Genomic DNA, 25,640 nt, shown 5'->3' on the forward strand with positions numbered 1-25,640 from the left:
AGTTACACAAAATGCATACAACAAATGTCTGCAGTAACAGGATTGTGAGGCATGGGGGGCAGGCAGGGGGCACAACATCTCAAGCTGATTTCCATCAGTCTGAGCTAGAAATAGAGGTAGATATTTCATGGCTAGGGGTGAAGATGGGGGTCAACAGTTCAGCACTTGTCTCCAAATGTGGAGAGCAATGAGATTATATGGAAGGAAAGAACTGAGGAAATGAATGTTGAGGAAGCACATAGTAATAGAGACTGTAGGTGTATTCCCCTAGTTGGTGGGGATGAAAAGGAAAGGCCATAGAGTTTAGCACTTACAATGAAGCAGGTCTGCCATGTCACCCTGATTATAATATGCCACAAAGAGGAATTGAGGAATGACCCACATACATCATGCTAGCAGTGCTTATAAGCCTCCAGCATAGGATGATTTTATGCCTCAGTTCTCCAGTACCGGGAGGAACCCAACTCTTCTTATAGAAGTTAAAATCACCAGGGAATGCAGCTAGGCTACCCCCCGCCCTTCAAGGCTTATCTGATTACCCCATCTGTAGATAGATAATAAGCACCCAAAAATCACTTCTTAAACGCAAAAGGTGACATGCGAAAGCCAGAGCATCAGTTAGTTGGACAGAAGAGAGAAACAGGTTCACAAAGTCTCAGGCTGTTTTACAAATACACTCACACATTTATTATTTAAAAAATCTAGTGAAGGTTTGGTCTGGCACAACCATTTCTTTCTCATGAGTAATTCCTGCTATTTATTAGTTCTTAAAAATTATTTTTCAAACGAGTCAATTTGTCTTTTGTTATGTCTCTGCTGCACTAATTGTTGATATTTCCTTACAAAGATGGAAGTGATCCGTTCCTTTCCTCTTACCAGCCTAATACTGAAGTCTGCTTGCCTTGCTTTGCCGGATCTGCCCCACAGATAGCATGGGAGAGGAGAGCAAGAGAGGAAAAAAATCCAAACAGTATGGAGAGTGCAGCAAAATTCCTATTCACTCCATATCTGTGTGGCGAAACCCACCAATTCTTTCACTCTTCCCATCATTCCTCCTCCAACTTCTCTCTGATTTCTAAAGGCAATGACTCGTAGACTGTGCTTTCTATCTCCAGACCAGAACGTTTGAGGGCACGGCACATGCCAATTTCCCGGGGCAGGAATTCAAGTTGGTTCCCTTTCAGCTCTAGTGTGGTCAGCAAAACCAGACTGCCCACACGTTGAGAGAGGCGGTGCAGTTTGTTGTATCCTGCTTTGAGAGTCTTGAGTTTCTTGCAGAAAAAGAGTTCATCAGGCAGTGCCTCCAAGGAATTGTGAGAAATGGCAAAATGCTGAAGGTTATATAGGGCTCCCATCCCAGGAGGGATGACCCGGATGTTATTGTTGGAAAGATCCAGATAACGCAGTTTATTGCACTGGAATAGTTGGTTAGGGAGGTTCTCAATGTTGTTATGGCTGAGGTCAAGGCGCTCTAAAGTCTTGAGTTTGCGAATATGATCAGGGATGGTGGTGATGTGGTTGCACCAAAGTTTGAGAGATGTTAGCTTGCGGCAGTGCTGGAAACTGATGATCTCCTCAATGGAATGTAGTTGGTTGTCTTTAAGATCCAACTCCTGCAGATTCACTAGGCTGAAGACGGCATGGGGGATGCGTTCCAGATTGCAGTTGATCAGCTGTACTTCTTGCACAGAGAAGAGCTTCTTCAGATTATTGAGAGTCACTAGTTTAGTCCCATCATTACGGATTATTAGCTTCTGCAGATGACTGGCAACATCAGTCACACTGGGGGGCAATTTTGAAATGTTGCTATGCAGCATTAGAGTCTTCAGGTTCTTTAGCTCACGCAGGTTTTCCAGAGTTCCTGTCCGGCCTAGCTCCTGGCTGAAAAGCCCTGAGATGTGTAACTCTTCCAGACTTCTCAAGTTGTAAGTCCACAGTGGTATATCTTTGATCTCATCAAACTTTACATTCATAACCTTCAACTGTTCACGGAGGAATATAAGACCAGTAAAAGGCAGTTTCACAGGACAGTTGATCAGTGAAAGCTCTTGAAGATTGACCAACTGAGTTACTGATGTTGGGAATGTAACATCTTTGAGGAGCTCCAGTTTCAGAGACTCCACCTCTGTCAGTTCAAAGACAGTGTCAGGTAACCCAGGTAGCATGAAGAGGTGAAGTTCCAACCGGCCATGAGGATTCTTCTGCAACTTCTGCCGTAGTTTCTCTACCATCCACTCATGGTTGAGGTTGAGCTGTGTGAGCTTGCATTCGCTGACTTCTGAGAGGAAAACAGCAAACCGCTTGGAGTAAAGGGAATCATACTGGTCTATAAGATGGAGCATGAAAGCAAAGTCATTCTTGACATCAGGAATGTCACTGATGCCAGTCTCCTCACGTGCATACTTGAAGGAATACTCTTTAAGTGGCCGATGGAACAGCCAGTAAAGAGTATAGAGACAGGTCATGCCATATAATCCAAGAAAGCAGATGTAGCAGATGGCTAGCTTAGAGAACAGATGTGCTTTGGTGTGATTACAGCAGAAATGGTCATAGCCTGTCATGTCTTCCATCTTGATACTGCATGGCACTATAAAGCTAATATTGTGAACTAGTGCAGCATTGTAGGCAGTGATGATTAAGAACTTGCAGACTTTGAGAATGGTTTGGCGAATGTACATGGTATAAAGGATGTCTCCCTTTTCCACATGGAGCCGGAACTTCTTCACTTTTTCAAAGAGAGCCTTGGCCTGTTCCCCTTCCTTTTTATCCAGGAGGCTAATGGGAGTGGAGGACTCTGCAACCTTCTTATCTATAATGGATCCCGATACGGGGTTAAACTCAACAGATTCACTGGGAGCACTACTTTTCCTTCTCCGATCCCTCTTTGCTGGGCTTGCACTGTCCTGGTTTTCCACAGAGACTTCTGAGATGGCCCTAGTAGTCCAAGGTGAATCAAAGCACTTGCTCAGGATGGAGATGAAGTGTTCAATCTTGGAACTGGTACCAGGAAATTTGAACCAAAAAGAAGCACACACCATAAAGATGAGGGTGTGGATGACGACCAGGTAGGGAAAGTATTTGGCATACCAATGGAGGGCTGTCTCATAGCACATCTGATTGATGTAGTTATATTGTTGTAGGTCCAGGTTGTTTTGTAATCCACTCATTTCCTTATAGGTGGGGGACTCAGTTGTCTCGGAAGCGTTTATTATCTTGGTGAAATCTTCACAAGTGGCATCAGCAAAGGGTGTACCACTAGGGACATGGTTTGGAAGACAAATAATCTTGTCTTGTGTTACCTGTCATATGTGGGAGAAGAGAAGAGAGAGAGCATGATACATCCCAGAATACAAGACAGCAAAGTAATTTACATAAGTCTGACTTCCAGTTTGCTTTAAACTAACTACACCTGAGCAGAATGTGGTGGGGATGACACAGAAGCCAGGCTGGCCCTAGACCAAATGGTGCCTTCGGCAAGGAATGTTTTTAAAGTCCTCCTTCCTTTTGATCGCATTCTAAATAGCTTGTTTTTATTGCATTAGAAGCCCACTTTGTGACTCTAATATGTGATTTGAGTACATGATTTTTCCCTGTCATATAAGTAAACAGATTTGCACCTTAGCATCTATAAATCTGTACTAATTCATGCCACGATACAAGTACAAATAGTGCCACGATACAAACAAGTAGTGGACCTGCATGGACTTGTGGGGCATCTAACTTTCCTTTCCACCTTTTCCTGCTTTCTTCTCTCCTTCCCACCTACCATCAACCTATTTTATGTGCCCTATCTTCAGTATTCCCTCATCTCTTTGTCAACAGCTTGTACTCAGGAAAACTGTGGCTAAGTTGCATGGTGGCAGCTGCCAGGCAGGCCCAGTTATAGAGTAGGGAAGCTGCAAGGACTTGCTGGGAGAATCTCACTGTATCCCCCTCCAGACACTATTTCTTTCTATCTGGCAGTCACCATGCCCTTCCTTTTCCCTGCTTCCTTCTCACTGTTCTAACCATAAACCATCCTACCTTTTATCTGCTCCCAATCTCCAAAAATATTATTACATGATTCATATTACACCTTCATCTACAATGGGGACCCAAAGCATTTTATATAATTCTTTCCTCAATTTTATCCTCACAACAATTCTATGAAGTAGGTTTGGTTGGAAATGTGTGAGCTTTCACAACAGAGTGATTATTCAAACCTGATTCTTTCAGTTCCCAGTGTTAAATTTTGACCACTGCAGCACACTGGCTTTTGTAAGGTAGCTACTGTTGAACTGTAGCAAGCAGCTGGACCTAGGTGAGTCATGCTAGTTGTATAGTATCAAGTTGTCTGGTGGTTGATGGCAGGCTTGGCTCCAGCAAGTTTTTGACTGAAAGGCCACAAAAGCCCTGGAATGGCCCCCGCCCCATCCGTCCATATTTTACTGACAGAAACCAGTGCTTGAAGGCTGGCAATATTGTGTGGTTGTCTAGCAACAACCACTGAGGATACTCTTTTCTTAAAACTACAGGTTTTCTTAAAACTACTGCTTCATTTCCTTTCTTAAAACTACTGCTTCTATTATTTTGGAAATGATTAATTCACTGTTGTTGTTATAGTGTTTTGGTTTTTTTAGGAATTCAGTTTGTTTTTCAAACTTGGGGCTTTCTTCAGGTTTGTAGAAAGATCTAACTTGTCTGTTCATGGATCCAATCTGTGGAAATATATAGAGTTTTCTTTAACTTAAAGAATAAGTTTAGTTGTAAAGAATAACTGAAATGTACTAACATTGGAGATTTGTTCAGGGTGCCAGCCCTGGTTGAACTAATATTATCCCCAACTATAATAAACACTGTAATGAACTGTTTGTAGTATTTGTTTCAGCTTTCAGTAGATAACGGAGTAGGACGCTTCCCCTAATGCTGGCACTTCAGATAATGGAGTTGTGGCTCCTACAGTGGCTGTTCTGCAGTGTTGTTCTAATCTATTTTCTATTACTCATTTACAGATGGGAGGAAAGTCTTGTTGCTAAGAGACAAGTGACCGGCCAGGTTCTTCCACGTGGGAGACCAAACTCTCTCCAGCTAAACCTGAGAGACCCAGTAACTATGTTGTGGTAAGGAATCCCATCTCCCCCACCTTGACTGAGAAGAATTTCCCTCAGCTGGTCATCCCTGCAAAGAGCCAACAGTATGCATGTTATTAAATAGCTCCAGCAAAGTACACGGTGTTTTTCAGAGTACAAGTCCCTGCCTCCAGGATCTTACAGTTCAGAATTTAACATAAGGGGACAACAAAGGAAACGAAGGGGATAGTTGTTCTCCCACTGGAAGAATATGCATTAATTCCCCCTACACTTACGTGAGCTTCATTTCAATGAAGTTTTGTGGAAGAGGTGGATTTTGAGGAGGGATCTGAAGGAACTGAGAGGGGTGGCATCATGCAGATATTCTGAAATATACATCCAGGCTTAAGGAACAGCAAGGAAGAAAGGGCAGCACTGTTTTAGGGAGCAGGTGGCCTTTGGATGGCTGGGGATGGTGGAGGAGTAAAAGTTATGTGCATGGTTTTCCCCACACTTGCCCAGCATGTCCCCAACTTTGGCTACCAATAAAAATTAGTGCAGTATAACTCCAGAGTGTCATTAACAATGCAGTCCTCTTGAGGTCTTGTGTAGTGTTCTCCCATACTCACTTGCAGAGTACAGCCAAAAACACCTATCATCAGCATGGCAATTGTGATGTATTCAGCCAGAACATCCCACCAGGGCTTGAGAACTTTGAAAGCAGGCTGCTGGTCTGTGAATTGCTTGAATTCAGCTACCGGGATCATGCTGCCTGCCAAAAAATAGTGAGGGATTAGAATAGCATGACTCTCTCTGCCCAGTCCATCCCCTTTAACAATGCCCATTTTAATCTGTTGGCTCATGATAGGCTCTGTGGCCAGTGATGTGTGCTTTGTCTTGTATATTCCCTGCCGTTACACAATTTTACTGTAGAAAAATGACAGCCAAGAGCTCACTCAGCAATTAAGGGAAACTGCTTCTAAGATGAGTGGCACACTACGAGGCACAGGAATTCCCAAAGTCACCACGACTCACTGAGTCAAACCAGATAAGAAGGTGGAAAATCTGTGGATGGATTTTATGTGTAATTTTACCGGTAAATAGCAACAGGGAAGCAGTCAATTCAAACTGGTGCTATGGTGCAGGAGGAGGGAGGTTTTCCAACTTCAAATGATCTCTCAGAACTGCTATTTGTAAGACTGGGGAAAATATACAAGTTGTGGCCCTGATCCAGATCACTTCCCTCCAATATGGCTGCTGTTCTGCCCCCCAAGTGAATCTGTTTTTGGTGCCCTGTACTGGGCTTGGACAGAGTGCGGTCTTTGTCTGGTTCTAATTGCTGCTAACCTTAACTTATGCTCTATGGACCACCAAATACTACTATGGACCACCATATATGTCACAAATATTCCAGTCTCCAGCTACCCTTGGCACCTTGCTCTGACTGACTGGCAAGAGCTAAAACAGGGGATTGCTGGGTAAAGAAGGAAACTGCCTTTTGGGAAATGTCTTAAAGGGGCAGGGGTTAACTAAATTCCCTCCCTTAGAAGACTTAACAGTGAACTAAACCCATGCTAATTATGGGGAAACTGAAGCTTAATGGTTAAATAACAAAAGCCTCTGTGGGGGCATGACAGCTGCTTTTTGTAACAATGCTGAGGAGATGACCTGTTCACAGATCTTCAACTTGTACAGCCTGCAGAAAAGAAGGAGGCTACCGTTTGGCCACCATATTACCTATTATGAAAGCCAGTGTGGTTTAGTGGTTAAGGTATCGGACTAAAACCTGGGAGACCCAGGTTCAAATCTCAATGAGACATAGAAGCTTGCTGGATGACCTTGGGCCAGATATGCACTCTCAGCCCTGACCCTAGAATTTGGATGGAAGACCTCCGTGTGAAGGCATGTCTATTTTTAAAAATTTCTTCCTGCCCACGTGTAGCTACGCAGGCATGCACAAATGAACCCCCCACAGCCATGCTGATGTCTAATGGTGGGATTCAGCAGGTTCACACTTCTTCAACAAAACTGGTTGTTAAAATGGTGCTTGTAAACAACCAGTTGTTAAATTATTTGAATCCCACCACTGTTGATGTCCCATGATACGACCATCTGCACCTGTGAAGCTACGCAGATGCAAGTTGCAGAAAAAAATTTTTTGAAAAGGGAGGCAAATAAAGTGCCTCCTGCCCAGCTGTTTGTTCACGAGCAGCTGCAACCCGGGATTTTTGAAAAGACTTGCTTGAATTTCAAAATTTCAAAAAACCCGGGTTGGGGGAAATAACATGGGGCAGACTTGTATTGCGGGTGGGATCTGTGCAAAACTCTCCCCAACAATGGGTTTTTTAATGTCCTACACCCTTGGCATGTGTGGAAGGGGCCCTACAGAGTCACTATAAGTCAGCTGTGACTTTACAGCAAACAAACAAAAAAAATAGCTAATATAGGGAGTCCCATCTTGTTAAATTTGAGGATTAAAAAAAGTTAAATGGGAAAACAAAGGTAAAATGATTTATGCTTTTCAGTGTTTTCTGGCTATCCCAGGAATCCCAGGCTATCCAAGAATCTTCTAGGTAACCTCCTGCTGACACTTGCTAACAATTTTTTTCACTGACTGAGCTTGCCAGGTCAGTTCAGGACCGAGGGGGATGGAGTTTGTCTCAACTGGCTCGCAGGCCTGATAAGCCCTCTCAAGCCCCACTCCCACTGCAGGCTCGCCAGTCCAAGCACCCCCACCCAGTGCCATTCTGGGGCCAGTCAAAGTAGCCCCCCTCCCTCCCCCCCCCGGCAAGCCCTGCCCAACCAAATCACATTTATGTCATAGCCAGCCCTCATTACAATTGAGTTCAACATTCCTGATCTGGTACCTGTGCTGATGCTATTAGCAGCACAGTGAAGGCTGTAGCCAGAGTGGGGGTGCACATGCACAATGGACTGTTGATTTACTTCATTTGCTGATATGGCCATCCCTCCTAGCAGGGCTGGCTATTGCTCTGAGCCTCAGGAATGGTGGTTTTTAAGTGGGAAACTTTCTGCTGCTGTTGGTTCCAAGGACAATTGGGGGGGGGGGGCTGTTGCCTCTTCTCTCTCTTGCCTCAGAAGCGCTGTAGCCAGGATGACGCCAGTTGGTTGCCACCACCAAGGATGGTAGCTGTCTACATTCCTGAATCTAATAACTGACAGTGTAGCATCACAGCGTAAGGTGAAGATTATCATAACGGAGCTATCAGTGAACTTGCAACAATATTAAATTCTATATTAGATTAGATTCTCACATAGCCCCAGATGCACACCAATAACTTCTTTGTCTTCACTCACCCGAATAGTGAACTCATGGCCAAAGTGGATCTGACTTCCAACCCCAGCAGAAAATCTAATCTTTTGATGGACTAAAGTAAATATTTTTGTTTTGCTTGGTATAGCATATGCAGAGTTCCCTTGTCCTGCTCTTTTTGCCCAGGATGGGATGTTAGAGAGCCTGAGGCAAGAATGACATGTGCATCTGAGCCTGGAAGGAAGATTTCTTCAGAGATCCCAACAGAACCAACCCTGCATAATGTCACAGCTCTATTACTGCCTAAGGCCTACCTAGCCTCTGCCACCATGGAACAGAGTGGTTTTTGAGATTCTGGTTGCCATAGTAGCAAGGCTCTCACACCATTAGCCTGCCTACACATATCAGAAGCTGGCTTGGAGCGTACCACAAGTAATCAAGGAGGTGGGAGTTCTGTGTACCCCCCTAACATTCAACATTAGTTTAGCCCAGCAATCCAGGAGGAAACTTTCTGAGTAGTATTATCAGATCTTTCTTTCTTCTCCTCTTTAAAAAAAAATAAGATCAAGTGGAACAAACAGAACAAAAATTAAAAATAGAATATAATCAAATCTAAATTCAGTTATCTAGCACTGAGGGAAAGCATAAGGTTTTATATTACCTTGAAATCTGACATTTCCAAGCCCATCTTTCAATATAGTGTTACACTGAGAATTATAATTTGGATATCAGTGTGATCTCAAAAGGATAAAATCTCATTTCATCCTTCTTTCTGATGACTGATTTTCAAACACCAGAGGGCAGTATTGTAGCAGACTGAACAAGAGAATCTGGTCCTTAATTTTTCTGCTTTAGGGCAGCTTTGTACATTTCAGTGCACATACACTGCATGCAGATGTGCTGGGGAACTCTAAATTATCAGTTTCTTATCATATTTATAAGTTCACATGTATGTGAGATCAGCCTATGTAATTATGCACATCTGTTGTTTATGAAAAAAATTATGTGTGAAATTGTGTTAATGTAGTCCTGGTAAGGAAATTTTATTTCGCAAAAAACATGCCTGGATAACGAGAACAGTTACTGTCTCTACAGAGTTACAGTTTGTGTGACCATCAAATCAGTTAATAAGTAGTAGTAATAAAATTTATTTACGGTCTTTGACCAAAGCATTTGTCAGGCCATTTCAATCCCCAAGGTCTTTTTCCTTGAATATTGTGGGATAATTTTCAATCTAGGTGGCTTAAATCAATCAGTTAATAATTATTTCCCTGCATTACCAAACACAGGAATCAAGCAAAAAGGAAGGAAAACATCAAGGTACTTTGCATTCATTTCCATAATACAGCTGTTGACTGGATTGTAAGATTTTTTTTTAATCTAGATTTTAAATTTCCACAGGAGCATCTCTCCAGAATAGTTGTCCTAGCAACCAGTTTCTTTATTCTAAACTAAACCCAGTCACTCCTTCTGGGGCAAGGGAGAAAGCAAGGCTTGTTCATTCCCAGCCTGCCTTGCCACCTATGCTGTTCCTGGACATTACTTTCCTTCCAAAAAGGATAGCTAAATGAGGAATTTTCTGTCTTACCATATCCATTGCCTCCACTTCCCTCCTCTCTTTTAAAACCTGGGAATTCAGGGATCATGGCAATAGATCATAGATCACACTGACCATATGGACCATGTGTATGGAGGCAACATAAGAGGTTTCAAACTGGTCATTTCCATAAAGGAGTGCAAAGCAGCAAAGAGCCTGCTGCTACCCACCCCCTCTCCTCCCCAAGTCATATCTGCACAAACCCACAAAGGTGATGGAAACTATTTGGGACCCCTGTTGCCTGGAAGGTGGCCTTTCCCCCAAGCCATGCTGTAATATTACAGGTTTGCAACCTGGCATCATTTTGAAACTGAAGTTTAATTCTACCCAATCCCCGTAGGAACAGTGAAGGACAGTCAATGGATTGACACTCACTCCACAACAACTCCCTTTCAACCAGACAGAAAAAGGGTTTGGGTTTTTTCCCACTGTAAACAGGAAGGCCCCAGAGACACCATAAGTAGTACTCAGAAGAATCACAATGCTATGTGAACATTTCCCTTTAATCTGGGGGCTTTCTATGAAGGAAAAAAATCTCCATGTGGAGGGTGGCAGCATCTTCTCCCACATCCCAAACTTGAACAAGGACTTGGGATTTTTATTCTTGCTTTAAGACTTAACTATCTTAGCAAAAGGTGAAATTCTCCACGCATTGTAGGTTTTGACTAGCTTAGCATAGCTGCTGAATGCAAGGAGAGGAAGGGGATGAGTTTTTAAGGTGCTTTGAAACTCCTAACAGTTGAGAAAACTGGGGTATAAATCCAAACTTTTCTCCTTCTGTGTTTTTCTTGATTAGCTCTGAATTTTTCGTAATAATATTTCACACTGTACTTCCTGCATTTTGTGGCCTCTTGACTCTGCTATTTTAATACCTTTTACATAAAAGATCAGTTTAGTGGGGAGCCACTCACTGTATTTGAAGAAGTGGGCCAGTCCCGCTCTCCAAGCCTAACCTAGGTCACAGGGTTGTGAAGATAAAATGAAGGAGGGGAGAATTATATGCCAAGCAGCTTCAGGGATAAATGCAGGATAGAAACATCTAAACAAATATACAATAATGCTGGAATGAAATTATAGTCTTTAAAGGGCCCAAGGGGCCTGTTTGTTTTGGCTGCAACAGACTAGTATGGCCCCCTTTCTGAAGCTACTGTTATCAAGTATCCGCCCTGGCGCTTGCAGGCAGAAAAGTTCTGGTCTCTGCCAGAAGATACAGGTAGTTATTTGTATAAGGAAGGGAAGGAAAAAGGGAGAAAAGTACTCCGCGGATTGCTTCCTGTTGCTGGTCCCCAGCAAATGATATTGCTCCGCTTCCTGCTCCTGGGCTCTTTCCTGGCCTCCTGTCAGAAACAAAGCCCCGCCCCCTCAGCCAGGAGTCTCGCGTCTTTCGGCTGAGTGGGATGCCGTGCAAACAACGAAGCTTCTCCCACAGATTAAGCGTGGTCTCTCCCCTGGAGGGGGCGGGGAGGAGGCGAAAAAAAGCCACACCCAAATCCATTCATAATATAGCTCTCATGACTTAGAAGTTACAGCTGTACATATGAAGGGGGGTCGGTGGGCGGGAATCCACCTCCAAACAGGAGGAATTCTGCAACCCAGTACAACATGCATCTCTGGAACTCCTCCACTCAGGGAAACATGTTCGCAGCGGGTGGGGGGTGGGGGGTCGCTCCCGGAAGTCATTACTTTGATACAGACAGTACAGGAGTCTGCAGGCAGAGTGGAGACAAGGGAATTACAGTGCCTTGTGAGGAAGGGCAATTCTTAACCAAGATTTTGATATAAAGGTGTTTATCGCTTTATCTTGGTCCGCCTTTGGAGTGTGGCTTTATTCCACGTTTTGCATCCTATTTCCCCCTAGCGGTTGTTCCATTTGTGTTCTTTATTCACATAGAAACAAAAGCAAAGATAAATCAATTTGTGACCGAAGTACCTGGCAATATTCATCACTTTAAAAAGGGGGGGGGCGAGAGTTGGTTGCCAAGCTCTACCCGTTGAGAACGCTCAAGGCTCCCTCCCAAAAGCAGGCAAAAAACGCTGGAGGGCTGGTATGCAGAGAGGGAAGCAGCCGGCGCCACTGGCCATCTTTTTCGTCCCCCCTTTTGTTTGTTTCTGCTTCTGTTGCAGCTGGGCGGCTAATTCCCCCTGCTCCCCCCTTCCCAATTCTTACGGAAATTTAGCAGCTCGGCTAAATAAACGGCGGAGGAAGCAAAGCAGTCAAGCGCCTTGCACGTTTGCCACCATCCTTTCCCGCTCCCTGGGAGTCTTCCGAATTCCAGCTTCTTTCTCTGCATCTTTCACCGCAGTTCTACTGCAATGATTTTAATCACATACTTTTATAATGTATATATTTGTCGCTCCCCCCTGCTGAAGAGACTTCTCTTTTCAGAATTCCCTCCCCCCTCAAGTCATAGCTGATTTATGGCGACGCCCCAGGGTTTCCAAAGCAAGAGACGATCAGAGCAGAGGTGGTTTGGCCATTGTATGCCTCCGCATGAAGCCCCTGGTATTAATTGGCAATCTTCCATCCACATGCTAGCCGGCTTAGCTTCTGAGATCTGACCGTATCAGGCTAGCCTGGGGCTATCCAGGTCAGGATAGGTTATCTATCTTCAGATAGATGAGTAAATTCCGATATCTAATGTAGATCATGGTGACCAACAGATCTCTGGTCTAGGAGTCACTCGGGGGTGGATCAGCACAGAACTTCCGGATAATGGTAATTTGGAGGCAATCTGCTTAATACAGGCACTGGCAGGAATTCACACACATGCACGCTCTCCACTATTTTCTTGAAACTGTGGGAACCCCCTTCTCCTGCCACGATTTAAGAACCTTGAAACTCATTTGGTTTCCCTGGCTCACGACACCTTACCAGCCTGGACACTGATAAAACATTATCCAGTCTTTTCTCAAGAATCCATGTACACATCAGGCATTACATTTAATTTCAATCTTCCATTCACCCAGATACTGGTTCCCGATTTCGTTTTTAAAGTGAATACACGTGCTATGGCACTTCCCTTTAAACAGAAGTGAGTAGGTAAATAATGTAGGACATGTGCCCTCCACAGTAACGTGTATTCGGGTTAGCGCATCAAAACAAGTATCTTGGAAGGTAAAATTTCAATCCCCACGGTGCCATAAAGCTCAATTGGGTGACCTTGAGTTAGTTTCTGTCTTTGCCTAACCTAATTTACAAGGGTGTGAAGAGAACATGAGGAAGGGAGAATGACGTACGACGCCCTGAGCTCCCTGAAGCAAGGAAAGGCGAAATAAAAAACTTTCCAAACAGTTAAATAATGGTTCCCCCTTACCCCGAGGCAGGTGCCACCATCCGCCAAGGCTGCTGAGCGTGTTTTCGCGTGAAGCAAGATTAAGACGGGCCACTGTGAGCATGCGCAGACCGCTGGTCCTGCTCCAGGGAGTAATCCCCACAAGACTCAATTTATTGTTGGCGTTGGGCTTCTCAAGTCCGGGGGAACAAAACCTGTGCAAATTGGCGGAAACGGTCGAAAAAAATCTGACTGACAAGTTTCCCCTGTATTCCTCTTTCCTTCACGTCCCTTCCCTGCTCTTCTCTCACAGAGGCATGGTCTCCCTAACCCAAACCGGCATTAAGAAAACTCCCAAGTAGATCATCAACTTCTTCAGTTTACTCGGGGGGCGGGGGCGGGGGCGGGGGCGGGGGCGGGGAGAGAACACAGGCCAATGCAACATGGTCTCTCTGGCAGCACTTCTTGATTTGGCTCCCTGATTCAAACCCATCGGCTGGGATAAGAACTTAGCCCCAGACGTTCACCACACCTGTTGGGGATGAGGTCCCTGCCGGCAGAGACCCCCTGCCCCCCCCCCCCCTTTAGATCCGACCAAGGGAGAATGACTGTGAGCGCAACGACAAAGTGAAGCGCCGGTCCCAAACATCCCGTCTAGGAAAAAGTAAATCCGTGGGAGTCTGGTTTCCCAGGGACCGCGCTGGATCAGGCCGCCAACCCGGAGCGCTCCTCTACGTCCCTCCCCATTGCCAGTTTCCTCCTAAAAAGTAAGCCGAGGTTCCTCCTTTCTTTCTCCCTTTTCGGAAGAATGAGGATTTGCTCCAGAAGTGACGCCCCCTCGAGGAGGAAGAGGAGGCAGGCGTCCTCCCCAGCGCGGCTTGCTGCTGCCCGGATGCTTGCTTGCCTGTGGTTTCTGGACTCCGGCCGAAGGTCCCAGCCGGATTGTGGCACCCAGTCCGGCTCTCCTCCTTCCGCCTCCTCGGCTGGGCGACCGCCCTCGCTGGCTCCCCCGGTGTTGCCCTGTGCAAGTCGCCGCGCCCTCCTCCAGTGGAGCGCCTCTCTCTCCCGCCTTCCTTCCCATTGCCCTGAAGGGGCTTTGGAAAGGGAGGAAGTCAAACGCAGGGCGCTGCCGCCGACGAGCGACTGAGAAGAATCCGCCCCGACGACGGCCCACGCAAGGCAGAGCTGCCCGAGACGGGGAACCACCTCCTGGAGAGCTTCCATCTCCAGCCCAGCTCCTGCTGCGGATTGCCACACAATCGCCGGGCAGGCGCCTCTGATGCACACCAATAATATGTGTGTGTTGGCGTGTATAGCATTCCCATGACCGGTGGAGGCCTGGCAGGTGAAACCACTACCAGATGCTGACCACTGGTGTGTGAGCTGATTCAAACCTTACAGTCAAACAGCCAGAGAACTTCTTAGCAACTTTTGTCCATATGTCAAACAAATCCAAGGAGCACTTGTCGACCTTTTCACAGCAATTCGTCAGCTATTTATCGGAAACTGCCTTAAAAAGAGATTGAAACAATATACAGTCTTCAGTGTCCCATTGCTGTGTCCGTCTTCCACTTTCTAGGCCCAAGGGACTCAGAGCAACATAACTTCTCCCCTTCCTTGGGGTATCCTTGTAACAACCTTGTAAGGCAGGTTAGGTTGGGGATGACTGACACAAAAAAGATTCATTACTAAATGGGAATTTATCATAGAATCATAAAGTTGGAACAAACTACAAGGGCCATCCAGTCCAACCTCCTGTCCTGCAGGAACACACAATCAAAGTACACCTGACAGATGGCCATCCAGCCTCTGTTTAAAAACCTCCAAGGAAGAAGACTCCACCACCCTTCACGGCAGCATATTCCAGTGTTGAATAGCCCTTACTGTCAAGACGTTCTTCCTAATGTTTAAGTGGAATCTCTTTTCTCGTAGTTTGAATCCATTACACCTTGTCCTAGTCTCTGGAGCAGCAGAATACAAGCTTGCACACTCAAATATTTAAGCTATCTTGCCACCCCTTAGCCTTCTCTTCTCCAGATTAAATTTACCTAGCTCCCTAAGTCTCTCCTCATATGACATGGATTCTAGATCTTTTACTATCTTGGTCACCCTCCGCTGGATCTGTTCCAGCTTGTCAATATCCTTTTGAATTGTGGTGTCCAGAACTGGGCACAGTATTCCAGGGGAGATCTAACCAATGCAGAATAGAGAGGTACAATGACATCCCTCAATCTCAATATAGTATCTGTATTCCTATTGCTGTGATGCTGGAATCCACCCCCAAACAGCATCACTTTCAATGGTGTTTAAACTAGCGAGCCCAGATTCTCTTTTTAAATGCACCTTAAAGGGTGCGGATTTAAAAGGAGAATCTGGGGAAATTTGGGGGGTGCCTGCTGTCAAGGGTGCAATTGTTAAGCTAGCAGCACCAAAGTTTCAGGATATCTTTAGGAGACTCTCCTGATGATACCATCTCAGTTTGGTGAATTTTGGTTCAGGGGGTCCAATGTTATGGACCCTCAAAGGTGTAGCACCCATCTCCTATTAGCTCCCATTGGAAACCATGGGGGATGGGGGCACCCCCTTTGGGAATCCATATCTTTGGACCCTCTGAACTAAGCCTCACCTAACTTGGGTGGTATCATCAGGAGAGTCTCCTGAAAAATCCCTGAAATTTTGGTGCTGCTAGCCTAAAAACGGTGCTTCGCTAGTCACTTCTCTCCCAGATGAAGATGATGAGCACTGGTGAGCACCCTTTGGGTTCAATTGGTCAAGCAATTACAAATCCATTTAACAGCAGTATTTTATAGCCCAGATTTTAGTAACTTTTTTTGTAAGAATATCATGTGGGACCTTGTCAAAGACCTAACTGAAATCAAGGTATGCTACATCCACAGCATTCCCTTCATCTACCAAGTTTGTAACTCTGTTAAAAAAAGAGATAAGATTGGACTGGCCAATTGTTAGGCCTACCAATGTGTGTCAGCCAGTTAGAAATGCATAGCGAACTTGGCCTCCAAAGGCTAGAAACCAAAGCATGGCTCTCGACCTTTAAATGCTGGCTGAAAATTCACTTCAGATCTGGGGAGGACAGCTTAATGCTATATCTATTGGGGAATACTTATTACTCCACCTGACTGCAAGATATTTTTTACAGACTCAGCCAACTAGGCCTAAATCTTGAATCCCTCTGGATGTGCACCGAGTACATGTTCTATGCAATTAAAACCAGATTGGAAGATGTCAAGAGACAAGGCCTCTAGACCCAGAGCCTGCTCGCCACAAATGTTTGGCATTCATACGTTCTATAAACAACACTCCGCATATCTTTATATGCTAGACTCGCCATCATGCAGAAGAGCGTTCATGTTGGTGAGACTAAACATGTTCCCCTCAAATGTTTTGTCAGGAAGATTTGCAGACAATCCCTCCCATGAGCAACTTTGCCCTTGTGGACCTAGCTCTGACTCCGTGTCCCACATTATTTTGGAATGTTCGATATTTAATCATTTTCATAAACACCTTCTCCACTGAATAAATGTCAAGGGGAAGAATCATCTGAGTAATTCCATGTTGACTCGACTCCTTTCAAGAAACCAAGACCCCCACTTTACTGTGGTGGTAGCAATTCTTCTTGCTAAAACCTTAAGACAGAGAATCAACTGAAACTTGGATGTGATGGTCTTTTATTATATTTTTTGCATGTGGCCTTTTATCCAATTTTATCTATGTAAAGCTGAAAAAACTCCATTAAAGATCATTTGAATTTGATCAGTCTGGCATGATTTGTTTTTGCGAAACCCATATTTACTTTTAGTGATCATGGTTTTCCCTTTTAAGTGCTTACAGACTATTTGTTTAATGATCTGCTCTAGAATCTTTCCTAGTATTGTTTTCATGCTGACTGGGCAGTAATTGTTTGAGACTTCTTTTGTTTCTTTTTGAAGATGGGTACAACATTTGCCCTCCAGTCTGCTGGGATATATTGAATAGCACTGGGCCCAAGACAGAGCCCTGTAGCACCCAACTAGTCAGTTCTCTTCAGAATGAAGATGAGCCATTGGTGAGCACCCTTTGGGTTTGGTCAGTCAACCAATTACAAATCCATCTAACAGTAGTATTGTCTAGTCCACATTTTACTAGATTGCAAGAATATTATGGAGTTTCTTGTCAAAGAACTTGCTAAAATAAAGTTATGCTACATCCACAGCAATCCTACAGATAAGATTAGTCTGCTATGACTTATTTTTGAGAAACCCATGTTGACTTTTAGTATTCACTTTTAAGTGCTTACAGACTGTTTGTTTAATTATCTGCTCTGGAATCTTTCCTAATATTATTGTCAGGCTGACTGAGCAGTAATTGTTTGAGATGTCTTTTGTCCCTTTTTAAAAGATGGGTACAACATTTGTCCTCCAGTCTGCTGGGCCTTCTGTTCTTCAGGAATTCTTGAGGATTATTGCCAGTGGTTCTGAGATTATTGCTGCCAGTTCTTTTAATCCCTGAGGATATAGTTCCTCAGACCCTGGAGACTTGAATTTATTTAAAGTTAGCAGATATTCAAGTGTTACTTCTTTATCTATTCTGTGCTGGATTTCCCCTACTGCATCATCTGCTCCTTCCCCCAGGTGGAGCACTTTCTTTTGGGAGAATACTGAGACAAAGAAGGTGTTGAGTAGTTCTGCCATTGCTTTGTCTCCTGTTAGCATTCTGCCATTTTCCCCACACAGTGATCCTACCATTTCCTTGTTCTACCTTTTGATACAGACATAACCAAAAAGTCATTTTAATGGTTTTTACTTCTCTAGCATGCTGAGCTCATTCTGCGCTTCAGCTTTAAAAAATTTCTCCCTATAAGTGCTGGCTATTTGTTTGAGTTCCACTTTGGTGATTTCCCTCTTTTTCCATTTCTTGTACATGTCCCTTTTAAATCTTAATTCAGTTGAAAGTTCTTTTGACATCCGTCCCAGTTTCTTTAGACAGCTCCTGTTTTCTCTCCTCACTGCAACTGTTTGAAATTGCGCCTTCAATATCTAATTTTTAAGAAACTCCCATCCATCATGTACTTCCTCCTAAGGATCCCACCCCTTCCACCCTAAGCAGATTGTCACTATTGGTTAGGATCATATCTAAAATAGCTGGTCTCCTTGTTGCCTCTTCCACCTTCTAGACAATGAAACTGTCCTTTTAAATCTTAACTCAGTTGAAAGTTCTTTTGACAGCCATCCCAGTTTTCTTTAGACAGCTCCTGCTTTCTCTCCTCACTGAAGTAAGGAATTTGTTGGTCTTTACAGCCTTGGTAGAGTGTCATGGGTTTGGAGTCAGCCAGTCAGGAGCCCTCAATGAGGAACACTAACAGGACGACCCAACTGTGTTGGAACCCCAGTCGACTGGGCCTCAAGCATAGCCAGAAACCTCACAGGATGCAGACAGAGCTGGCCCAAGTCGAGAGCTGGAAGTCAGAGTGCTTGCAGAAGCACCCCCAGGCTCCAGTCACTAGCAGTCCACCCAGCTCACCTGAGTCTGTGAGGCAGCTGAGAATTTGTACCCTGCAGGAACTGCACTCTAAAAGGTGCAATGCATGCTTGGAAAGCCCTAAGGCATCACAGAGGATGCTGTGAGTCAGCTCAGGATCAAGATTGAGCCACAACACAGACATACAAGAAACAGCTCTGGGAAGTGGAAGTTGCAGGAGCAATGTTGTTGAAAGCCTGGCAGCTTTCTGCTGCACCACTTGCAGACTGATTTGGACTGGATTGCATGACCTGACCTACCTTGACTGCCTCTTCCTACACCTGCTTGGAACTTGTTCCTCTGGACTCAGGGTAAGATTGCTGTCTCCCTTGAATGGTCTGTATAACGTTTGACCTATGATGGCTTGTTCCTGTGTAAAACATCACTTGAGCAAGTGATGACTTTGCAGCCTGATCCTTTGCATGTTTACTTGAAAGTATAACTTACTGGATTTTGTGGGGCTGATTCTCAGATAACAGCACACACAAGATTGCAGCCTAAATTTCAGTTTCCCTCTGCAGCATAGTTTTCCAGTCACCTTGTGGTGTTTCATACAGAACTGGGTCATATGAAAATTTGAATAAGCATTTCCTTGGATTCTCCAGCTACAACAGCTGCCTCGTGCTAGTGTTGCAAAATCAGGACAATTTGGACACAGGGGTGACTTATCAGATGTTTCCTATGATATTTCTATTATGTGATGTAGCAGCTGATGTAGATGTGAGAGACCTGGATTTGAATCCTCACTCAATCATAAATCTCACTGGGGGCCTGTCATAATCTAGTCTACTTCACAAGATAGTTTTGAGAATAAAATGGGGTGTGAAGAACCAAGTATGCTTGGAGGAAAGGAGGAATAAAATTGTAGGTATGATAGAGGTAGTAAATCTAGAGCTTTACTTTTCTAGAAATAAAACTTTTTGGGGAGAAGATTGTTTTAAAAATATAGTAAATAAAACAAAACTAGAGGTGTTCAAGTGCAACCCATTCCTGCTGGTCTGAAAGCACTGCCTACTAACAATTGGTGGGAGTGGATGGACTGAGATTACTCTGATGTATTGAACATGATTTCCATGCATAGATGGAATCTAATCACTCCAAACCAAGGGAAATTCTTCCACTGAAAGCAAGTTCTTGAGCAGTTATATAAAGTCCAGGGAAGTTAGCTGGAAAGTGTAGGGAGAGGCCTCTGAATAGTTCCACTGATATTTCTTCAGCTAGTTAGTGTAGGCAAATTTGCTTTATAGGTGGAGTATCCATTCTGATAACTGCCCGTCTACTCCCATCATTAGCTTTACACTTACGTATCATGGATTGAGAAAAAAACAGTTGTTGGGGGCACTTTTCCATGTTGCTTCCATGTTAAATCTATTCCATGATGTCTATACCCATGATCTGGATGAATCACTTAGCAATAAAGGCCCATGTGGACATTGCAGCTGCCAAAGGTTGATTAGTCACAGGCAGACACAAGTTTTGCAAGTCTCCACAACCTGTTCTAGACCAATTACTTGCTGGCCCAAATGATGTTAAAAATCACTTTCTTGGTAGACAAATGTTGAGTGAATCCTGTTTCAGTTTCTCATTAGTGACTGCAGAGTCTGACATTACACCGCTCTGGAAAATATCCAAAACATCAGCGATTACTGTTTTGCCATTTTGTTCAGATTGTAAGCACTTAAAGCCAGCCTTTGAAATCTCTCAGTAACTCCTAGCTCCAGGTTGAATATGGCTTTACATACCTGTGATGAGAAGGATCTCTGTCTTCTATCTCTAGCACTTCTGAGCAATGACAAAGACTTTTTCATTCAGATCCTTGTTCTCTGTAATAGGATGCATGCCCTTTGCTCTCGTGTATCTTGCCATCAACCATCTAATGCATCTGTGATTCATTCTGGGCACAATTAGAGATCGCTCAGCAGTGAAATGCAACTGCCTCTAGGACTGAGCTTCACTACTGCCAAGTACTGCTAAGCACAGAGTAAAAGCAGATGAAAATAATCCCATATCCAGCCATTACGTAAATTGTTTGTGGCAAGTTTATAGACAAACCTTGTGTTAAATTCCAAGTTTGGTGACTGGAGGAAAACGACCTCTAAAAGGCGCTTATTATGTTCCCAAGAAAGCTGATTCTTAAGTACTATGAATGGGCTCAAAGCCTTTCATTGTCTGAAGGAAATTCAACCAACCCTGAGCTACCTTTAAACAGGTTGGGTGTATGTTTTGCTATTTCAGTTGGAATAGGAAATTCTTTTTTACCCCTTGACAGTACTATGTGTGAGGGCTAGGGAACTGGGCTCTGTGGTACTGCCAACTTTCCTCCCACAAGAATCTAAACAGTGCTGCTGTGTGAAGGCCTGCCTTGGTCCCGAAGCCTGAAAGCAACTGAGGAAGGACAACCAACCTTCCACCACCACAGCTCTGAGAGATGTGGCAGCTGCTGCCTTTTTTCTTTCTCTGACTTTGGTATTCCCTCATATCTTGTTTTATGCCAATAGTTTTCCCAGACAAAGAAATTTACTTCTTGCACATTCCTAGCAAACTCATACTGAAAGTTTTTACAGACCTGGCATATATTGGTTGCCCTGTATTTAGGATGAGTAGCATACCGCCCCACTTCCCAGCACACATATTTATTTCGAAGTAAATTTCAAGTTGCTCTGTAGTCCCAAATTAAGAGTGCAAGTTTGGGTCTTTAGCCTTATTTCTAACCAGGAGAAGCAGCTAACAAATTATCAGCAAAACATTGTATTGGAACTCGGCAGAGTATTCCAAGGTAAAAGGAGTTCATGTTATAGTTAGAAGCTCCTTTACAGCCCAATCCAGAGGGCTGTGGCAGCTGGGCGTGCCACCGCCTCTAGAAAGGATTCAGGCAGTGCAGGAAGGCAGTGAAAGGAAAAACCCCAGCTGCTAGGGAATCTCTCATAGCCCAAAATGGACTTATGCCACAAGTTCGGGTGGAGCAAGTTGGACTCCTGTGCTGGCAGCGTCCCTGGGCCGAAAGCCTGGTAGAAGCTGGCTGAGGTCAGTTTCACCTCTGGGAATGCCCTCAGATCACCTCCAGCCATGTCAGCATGTTTTCCTGCACCAGAAGCTTGGTAATGGTGACTACTTCTGGACACATTTGCCACTTGCCCTGGCAGGTGGGCACCCATGTCAGCGCAAGCCAGGGACATAGGTATAGATTTTTTTATGGGGGGGGCCACACCCCCACCCACCCCTAGGGAATGGCCCCGCCTCCCCAAGCCCCGTCCCCGGCCTAGCGCTTATAAAAGCAGCTCTCCAAGGCCGAAGACGGCAGACTCCCCCATCCTGCCCTCCCCTGCCCCCCACCAGCTGGGCTCCCAGCTGGCAGTTCCTTCTGCCTCCCTCCTGGGCAGAGGCATAGATGGAAAATGGAGCCCAATGCAAAATCTGAGTTTTGCGCCCCTGCCCCTACCCTGGGCAGCTGCTGTGATGCTGGAATTCACACCCAAACAGCATCACTTTCAATGGTGTTTAAACTAGAGAGCCCAAATTCTCCTTTTAAATCCACCTTAAAGGGAGAATCTGGGGTCCCTAGTTAAACAACATTGAAAGTGATGCTGTTTTGGGGTGGATTATCCCCCACTGTGAAACAGCATCACTTTCAATGTGGCATAGTGGTTAAGAGCAGGTGCATTCTAATGTGGAGGAACCGGGTTTGATTCTCTGCTCTGCCGCTTGAGCTGTGGAGGCTTATCTGGGGAATTCAGATTAGCCTATGCACTCCCACACACACCAACTGGGTGACCTTGAGCTAGTCACAGCTTTTCAGAGCTCTCTCAGCCCCACCCACCTCACAGGGTTTTTGTTGTGAGAGGGGGAAGTTCAATGAGATTGTAAGCCCCTTTGAGTCTCCTACAGGAGAGAAAGGGGGGATATAAATCCAAACTCTTCTTCTTCTTCTAAACTGAGGACCTCAGATTTTCCCTTTAAATCCATGCCGAAGGGGGTGGATTTAAAAGGAGAATCTGGGGAAATTTGGGGGGTGCCTGCTGTCAGGGGTGCAATTGTTAAGCTAGCAGCACCAAACTTTTAAGGTATCTTTAGGAGACTCTCCTAATGATACCACCCAGGTTTGGTGAAGTTTGGTTCAGGGGGTCCAAAGTTATGGACCCTCAAAGGTGTAGCCCCATCTCCTATTACCTCCCATTGGAAACATGAGATGGGGGGTTGAACCCGAGAACCCCCCCTTACCTACGTCCTGGGTGCAAGCCTGTGCCAATTCCAGAAGTCCCTTTGCCTGTTGCCCTCCCCCTCCCAGCCCGATTGGGCTGTTAGCTTTTTGGTGATTGTTACACACACGGAGCAACATATCGGTGGAGGGGACCAAAGAACATCATTACAGACATCATAATTAGTGGAGTTAATGTCAATAAAATATGATGCTCTGGTGCCAAGAACAGTGTGGATGAAAATGGATGGCTCATATTAGGCAAGCATAAATTATGTCAATATGGGACAGTATAAATATGGGACACTTGCCAGATGTACATTTTCTGCTGTTCATTTTAGTGAAAATAACATGCCTCTGTCAAGATCTGTCATCATCATCATCAGTGTGATTATTCTCTTAAAGGACTACCGGGTGAGGGGTGTATGCAAAGATTCTGCAGCTAACCATAATTAGCCTGTACACACCTTACTGCAAATAGCAGAGAACTGAAACAGCAAACAAGTAAAACTAGGGAGGAAAGAAAAAGAAATAACAATAGCTGGAGAAAGGACAGCACAACTCCCACCAAACCCCCCAAGAAGTGTAGAAACAAAGGAAATAAAGACATGATTAAGGCAGAGGTGTAGCTCCAAGGGGACCGGGGGCATGATGATGCACAGGGCACGTGCCCCTGTGGGGGTGTGGTGAGGGCGTTCTGGGGGCATGGCGGGGGCGTTCCGGGGCGGCGGCAGAGGACACACTGGTGCACCAGGTGCTTTCCCCCCTTGCTACACCTCTGGATTAAGGAACTGAGCAAAGCAAAAAAGAAGGAAAGTGATGGAAGGTGCACGCATGCACATAGACATAAATAAGGAAACTCCTAGTTTTCATAAGCGAACCTGAAAATTAACAAAAGGCATAATGTGGTGTGTCAAACAAAGATGCAGTTCTTTTCTCATTACAAAAATATATTAAAGTTCTCTAATATTAAAATTAATATGTCTTTATCCATCAACCCTGCTAAATCTAAGGTGGTTGTATTTGCTAAAATTTATAAACCCAGTAGATGGATGTTAGATGGTGCATTGGTTGAAAAAGTCAAATTCTGCAAATATTTAGGAATCGTTTTCCATCATAAAGCCTGTTGGTATAAACACAGAGACCTAGCCATGACAGCTTGTAGGGCTACTGTGGTGGGTGTGGAGAACTTTTTCTTTACGAAAGGCAATAGGTTTATCCCTGCCGCAGTTAGAGTCTTTAACATGAAAGTGATTCCTCAATTGCTCTATGGAATCCCCTTGTGGATTAATGCTTGGAGCCAAAAAGTTGAAAGGATTCAGTCAGCCTTCTTATACAAAATATTCGGAGTGCCACATTGCATTCCTTATGCTGCACTCTGTTTGGAAGCAGGACAACATCTGCTGGTTACGAAAGCTTGGCTGGCCACCCTTAAGTTCTGGGTTTGCCTGTGCTTTAATTCGGACACTGGTAGCCTTATCAATCATATCCTCCCCCAGCTCCATGGATCTAAGTGGTGGCGGGCAGTTGAAATTAAAATACTTTCCCTGGGATTCTCCTGGGAGTCTTTGCAAATGCTACCTCCTTCCGAACTCTTTTTTCAACTAAAAAGGCGACTCCTTGACCAGGAGCTACAAGTTCTACAAGACCAGGCGCAAAGTAACTGTTCCCCCTTCTTTTTCAACATCAAATTCAAAACCAATCTGATGGCAGACTATCTGAGTATACTCCAAGAGCCCAAGCTTAGATGGATATACACAAGGGCTCATTGTAATTCCTTCCCTTGTTCTGTACTCCAAGGGAGGTTTCTTAAAATTGACTCGCAAGAGCGGAAATGCCCCCACTGTACTATAGTGGTGCAATCCATGGAACATACAATGCTTAACTGCCCCAAATACAAAGAAGCTAGGACCAGGCTTTTGACTCTTCTTCCTGCTAAGTTTAAGGAATACTTTGTTGCTGGGAAGGTTGCATTCCTACTAAACAACTCTTCTTCTGTGATTTTAAATTCTGTAGCTAGGTTCCTTTTAGGAACTTTGGAATAATACCTGTGGTGGTTTTATGTATGGAACATCTGTCTGGATAATGCTGGTTGTTATATTGGTTTTATGGCTAGTAAAGGTTTTATGTATGTATGTATGTCTTGTTATAAAATAAATTTGGCATATAAATAAAATAAATGGATGTGATTTATATTGGTTTCAGTTGGAAAGACATTTCTGGATACAGCACTCTTCCAGTTGGCATGAAAGTTTTAAGGATTATACTGCTCACTTGAAGAATCCTCCAATTCAAATGTCAGTCAGATGGGACACAGTGTCTCCCTTCTGCAGGTGATTAATCAGTTTAGGACTCTCACTCCTGCAATGTCAGGCTAATGCAACTGTTGGAATCCTACAGTCTGTAAGCAGAGAAAAGCCATTTTATAAACAAACCCTGAGGATCTGAGAACACAGAAACTGTACTGGAGCTCATAGTGACATCATCAACAACAACAACAACAGGATGCTGACAAAGCCCCCCATTTTACCTGTATATGTTTGTGTTAAGTGCCATTACATTGCTTTCAACTCATGGCAACCGTATGAATCAATGTCCTCCCAAATGTCCTATTGTTAACAGCCTTGCTCAGATCCTGCAAAGGGATGACTGTGGCTTCCCTTAATCCATCTCATTCTGGGTCTTCCTCTTTTCCTGCTGCTTTCAACCTTTGTAGCATTATTGTCTTTAATAGGACAGC

At 44.4% G+C, this 25,640-nt stretch overlaps 1 protein-coding gene across 3 annotated transcripts; it reads right to left on the reverse strand.

Annotated features, from left to right (window-relative positions):
- Positions 1-663: 663 nt before the first annotated feature.
- LOC125430312 (volume-regulated anion channel subunit LRRC8E-like) lies at positions 664-14,307 on the reverse strand. 3 transcript variants are annotated; one of them, XM_048492240.1, is made up of 3 exons: positions 14,096-14,307; positions 5,678-5,820; positions 664-3,299 (listed from the first exon to the last, which is right to left on the reverse strand). In XM_048492240.1, the coding sequence occupies exons 2-3, from the start codon at positions 5,813-5,815 to the stop codon at positions 1,047-1,049; spliced, it is 2,391 nt and encodes a 796-aa protein (XP_048348197.1). In that variant the 5' UTR covers positions 5,816-5,820; positions 14,096-14,307; the 3' UTR covers positions 664-1,046. The 3 variants fall into 3 exon arrangements, with proteins under 3 accessions (XP_048348197.1, XP_048348196.1, XP_048348195.1); XM_048492239.1 differs by having other exon boundaries at positions 5,678-5,816; positions 13,234-14,307; XM_048492238.1 differs by having other exon boundaries at positions 13,234-14,307.
- Positions 14,308-25,640: the final 11,333 nt, after the last annotated feature.

The sequence above is a fragment of the Sphaerodactylus townsendi genome, linkage group LG03 (assembly GCF_021028975.2).
Source record: "Sphaerodactylus townsendi isolate TG3544 linkage group LG03, MPM_Stown_v2.3, whole genome shotgun sequence".
In the NCBI taxonomy this organism is placed as follows: Eukaryota; Metazoa; Chordata; class Lepidosauria; order Squamata; family Sphaerodactylidae; genus Sphaerodactylus; species Sphaerodactylus townsendi.

What these genes read in the sequence shown, in the direction of transcription:
- LOC125430312 (XM_048492238.1), bottom strand. Translation starts at nt 13,315, where the DNA reads ATGCTCACAGTGGCCCGTCTTAATCTTGCTTCACGCGAAAACACGCTC. An exon ending in ATGGTGGCACCTGCCTCGGG is followed by an intron (nt 5,821 to 13,233) that starts GTAAGGGGGAAC and finishes ATTTTTTGGCAG; the next exon opens with GCAGCATGATCCCGGTAGCT. An exon ending in TTTTTGGCTGTACTCTGCAA is followed by an intron (nt 3,300 to 5,677) that starts GTGAGTATGGGA and finishes CACATATGACAG; the next exon opens with GTAACACAAGACAAGATTAT.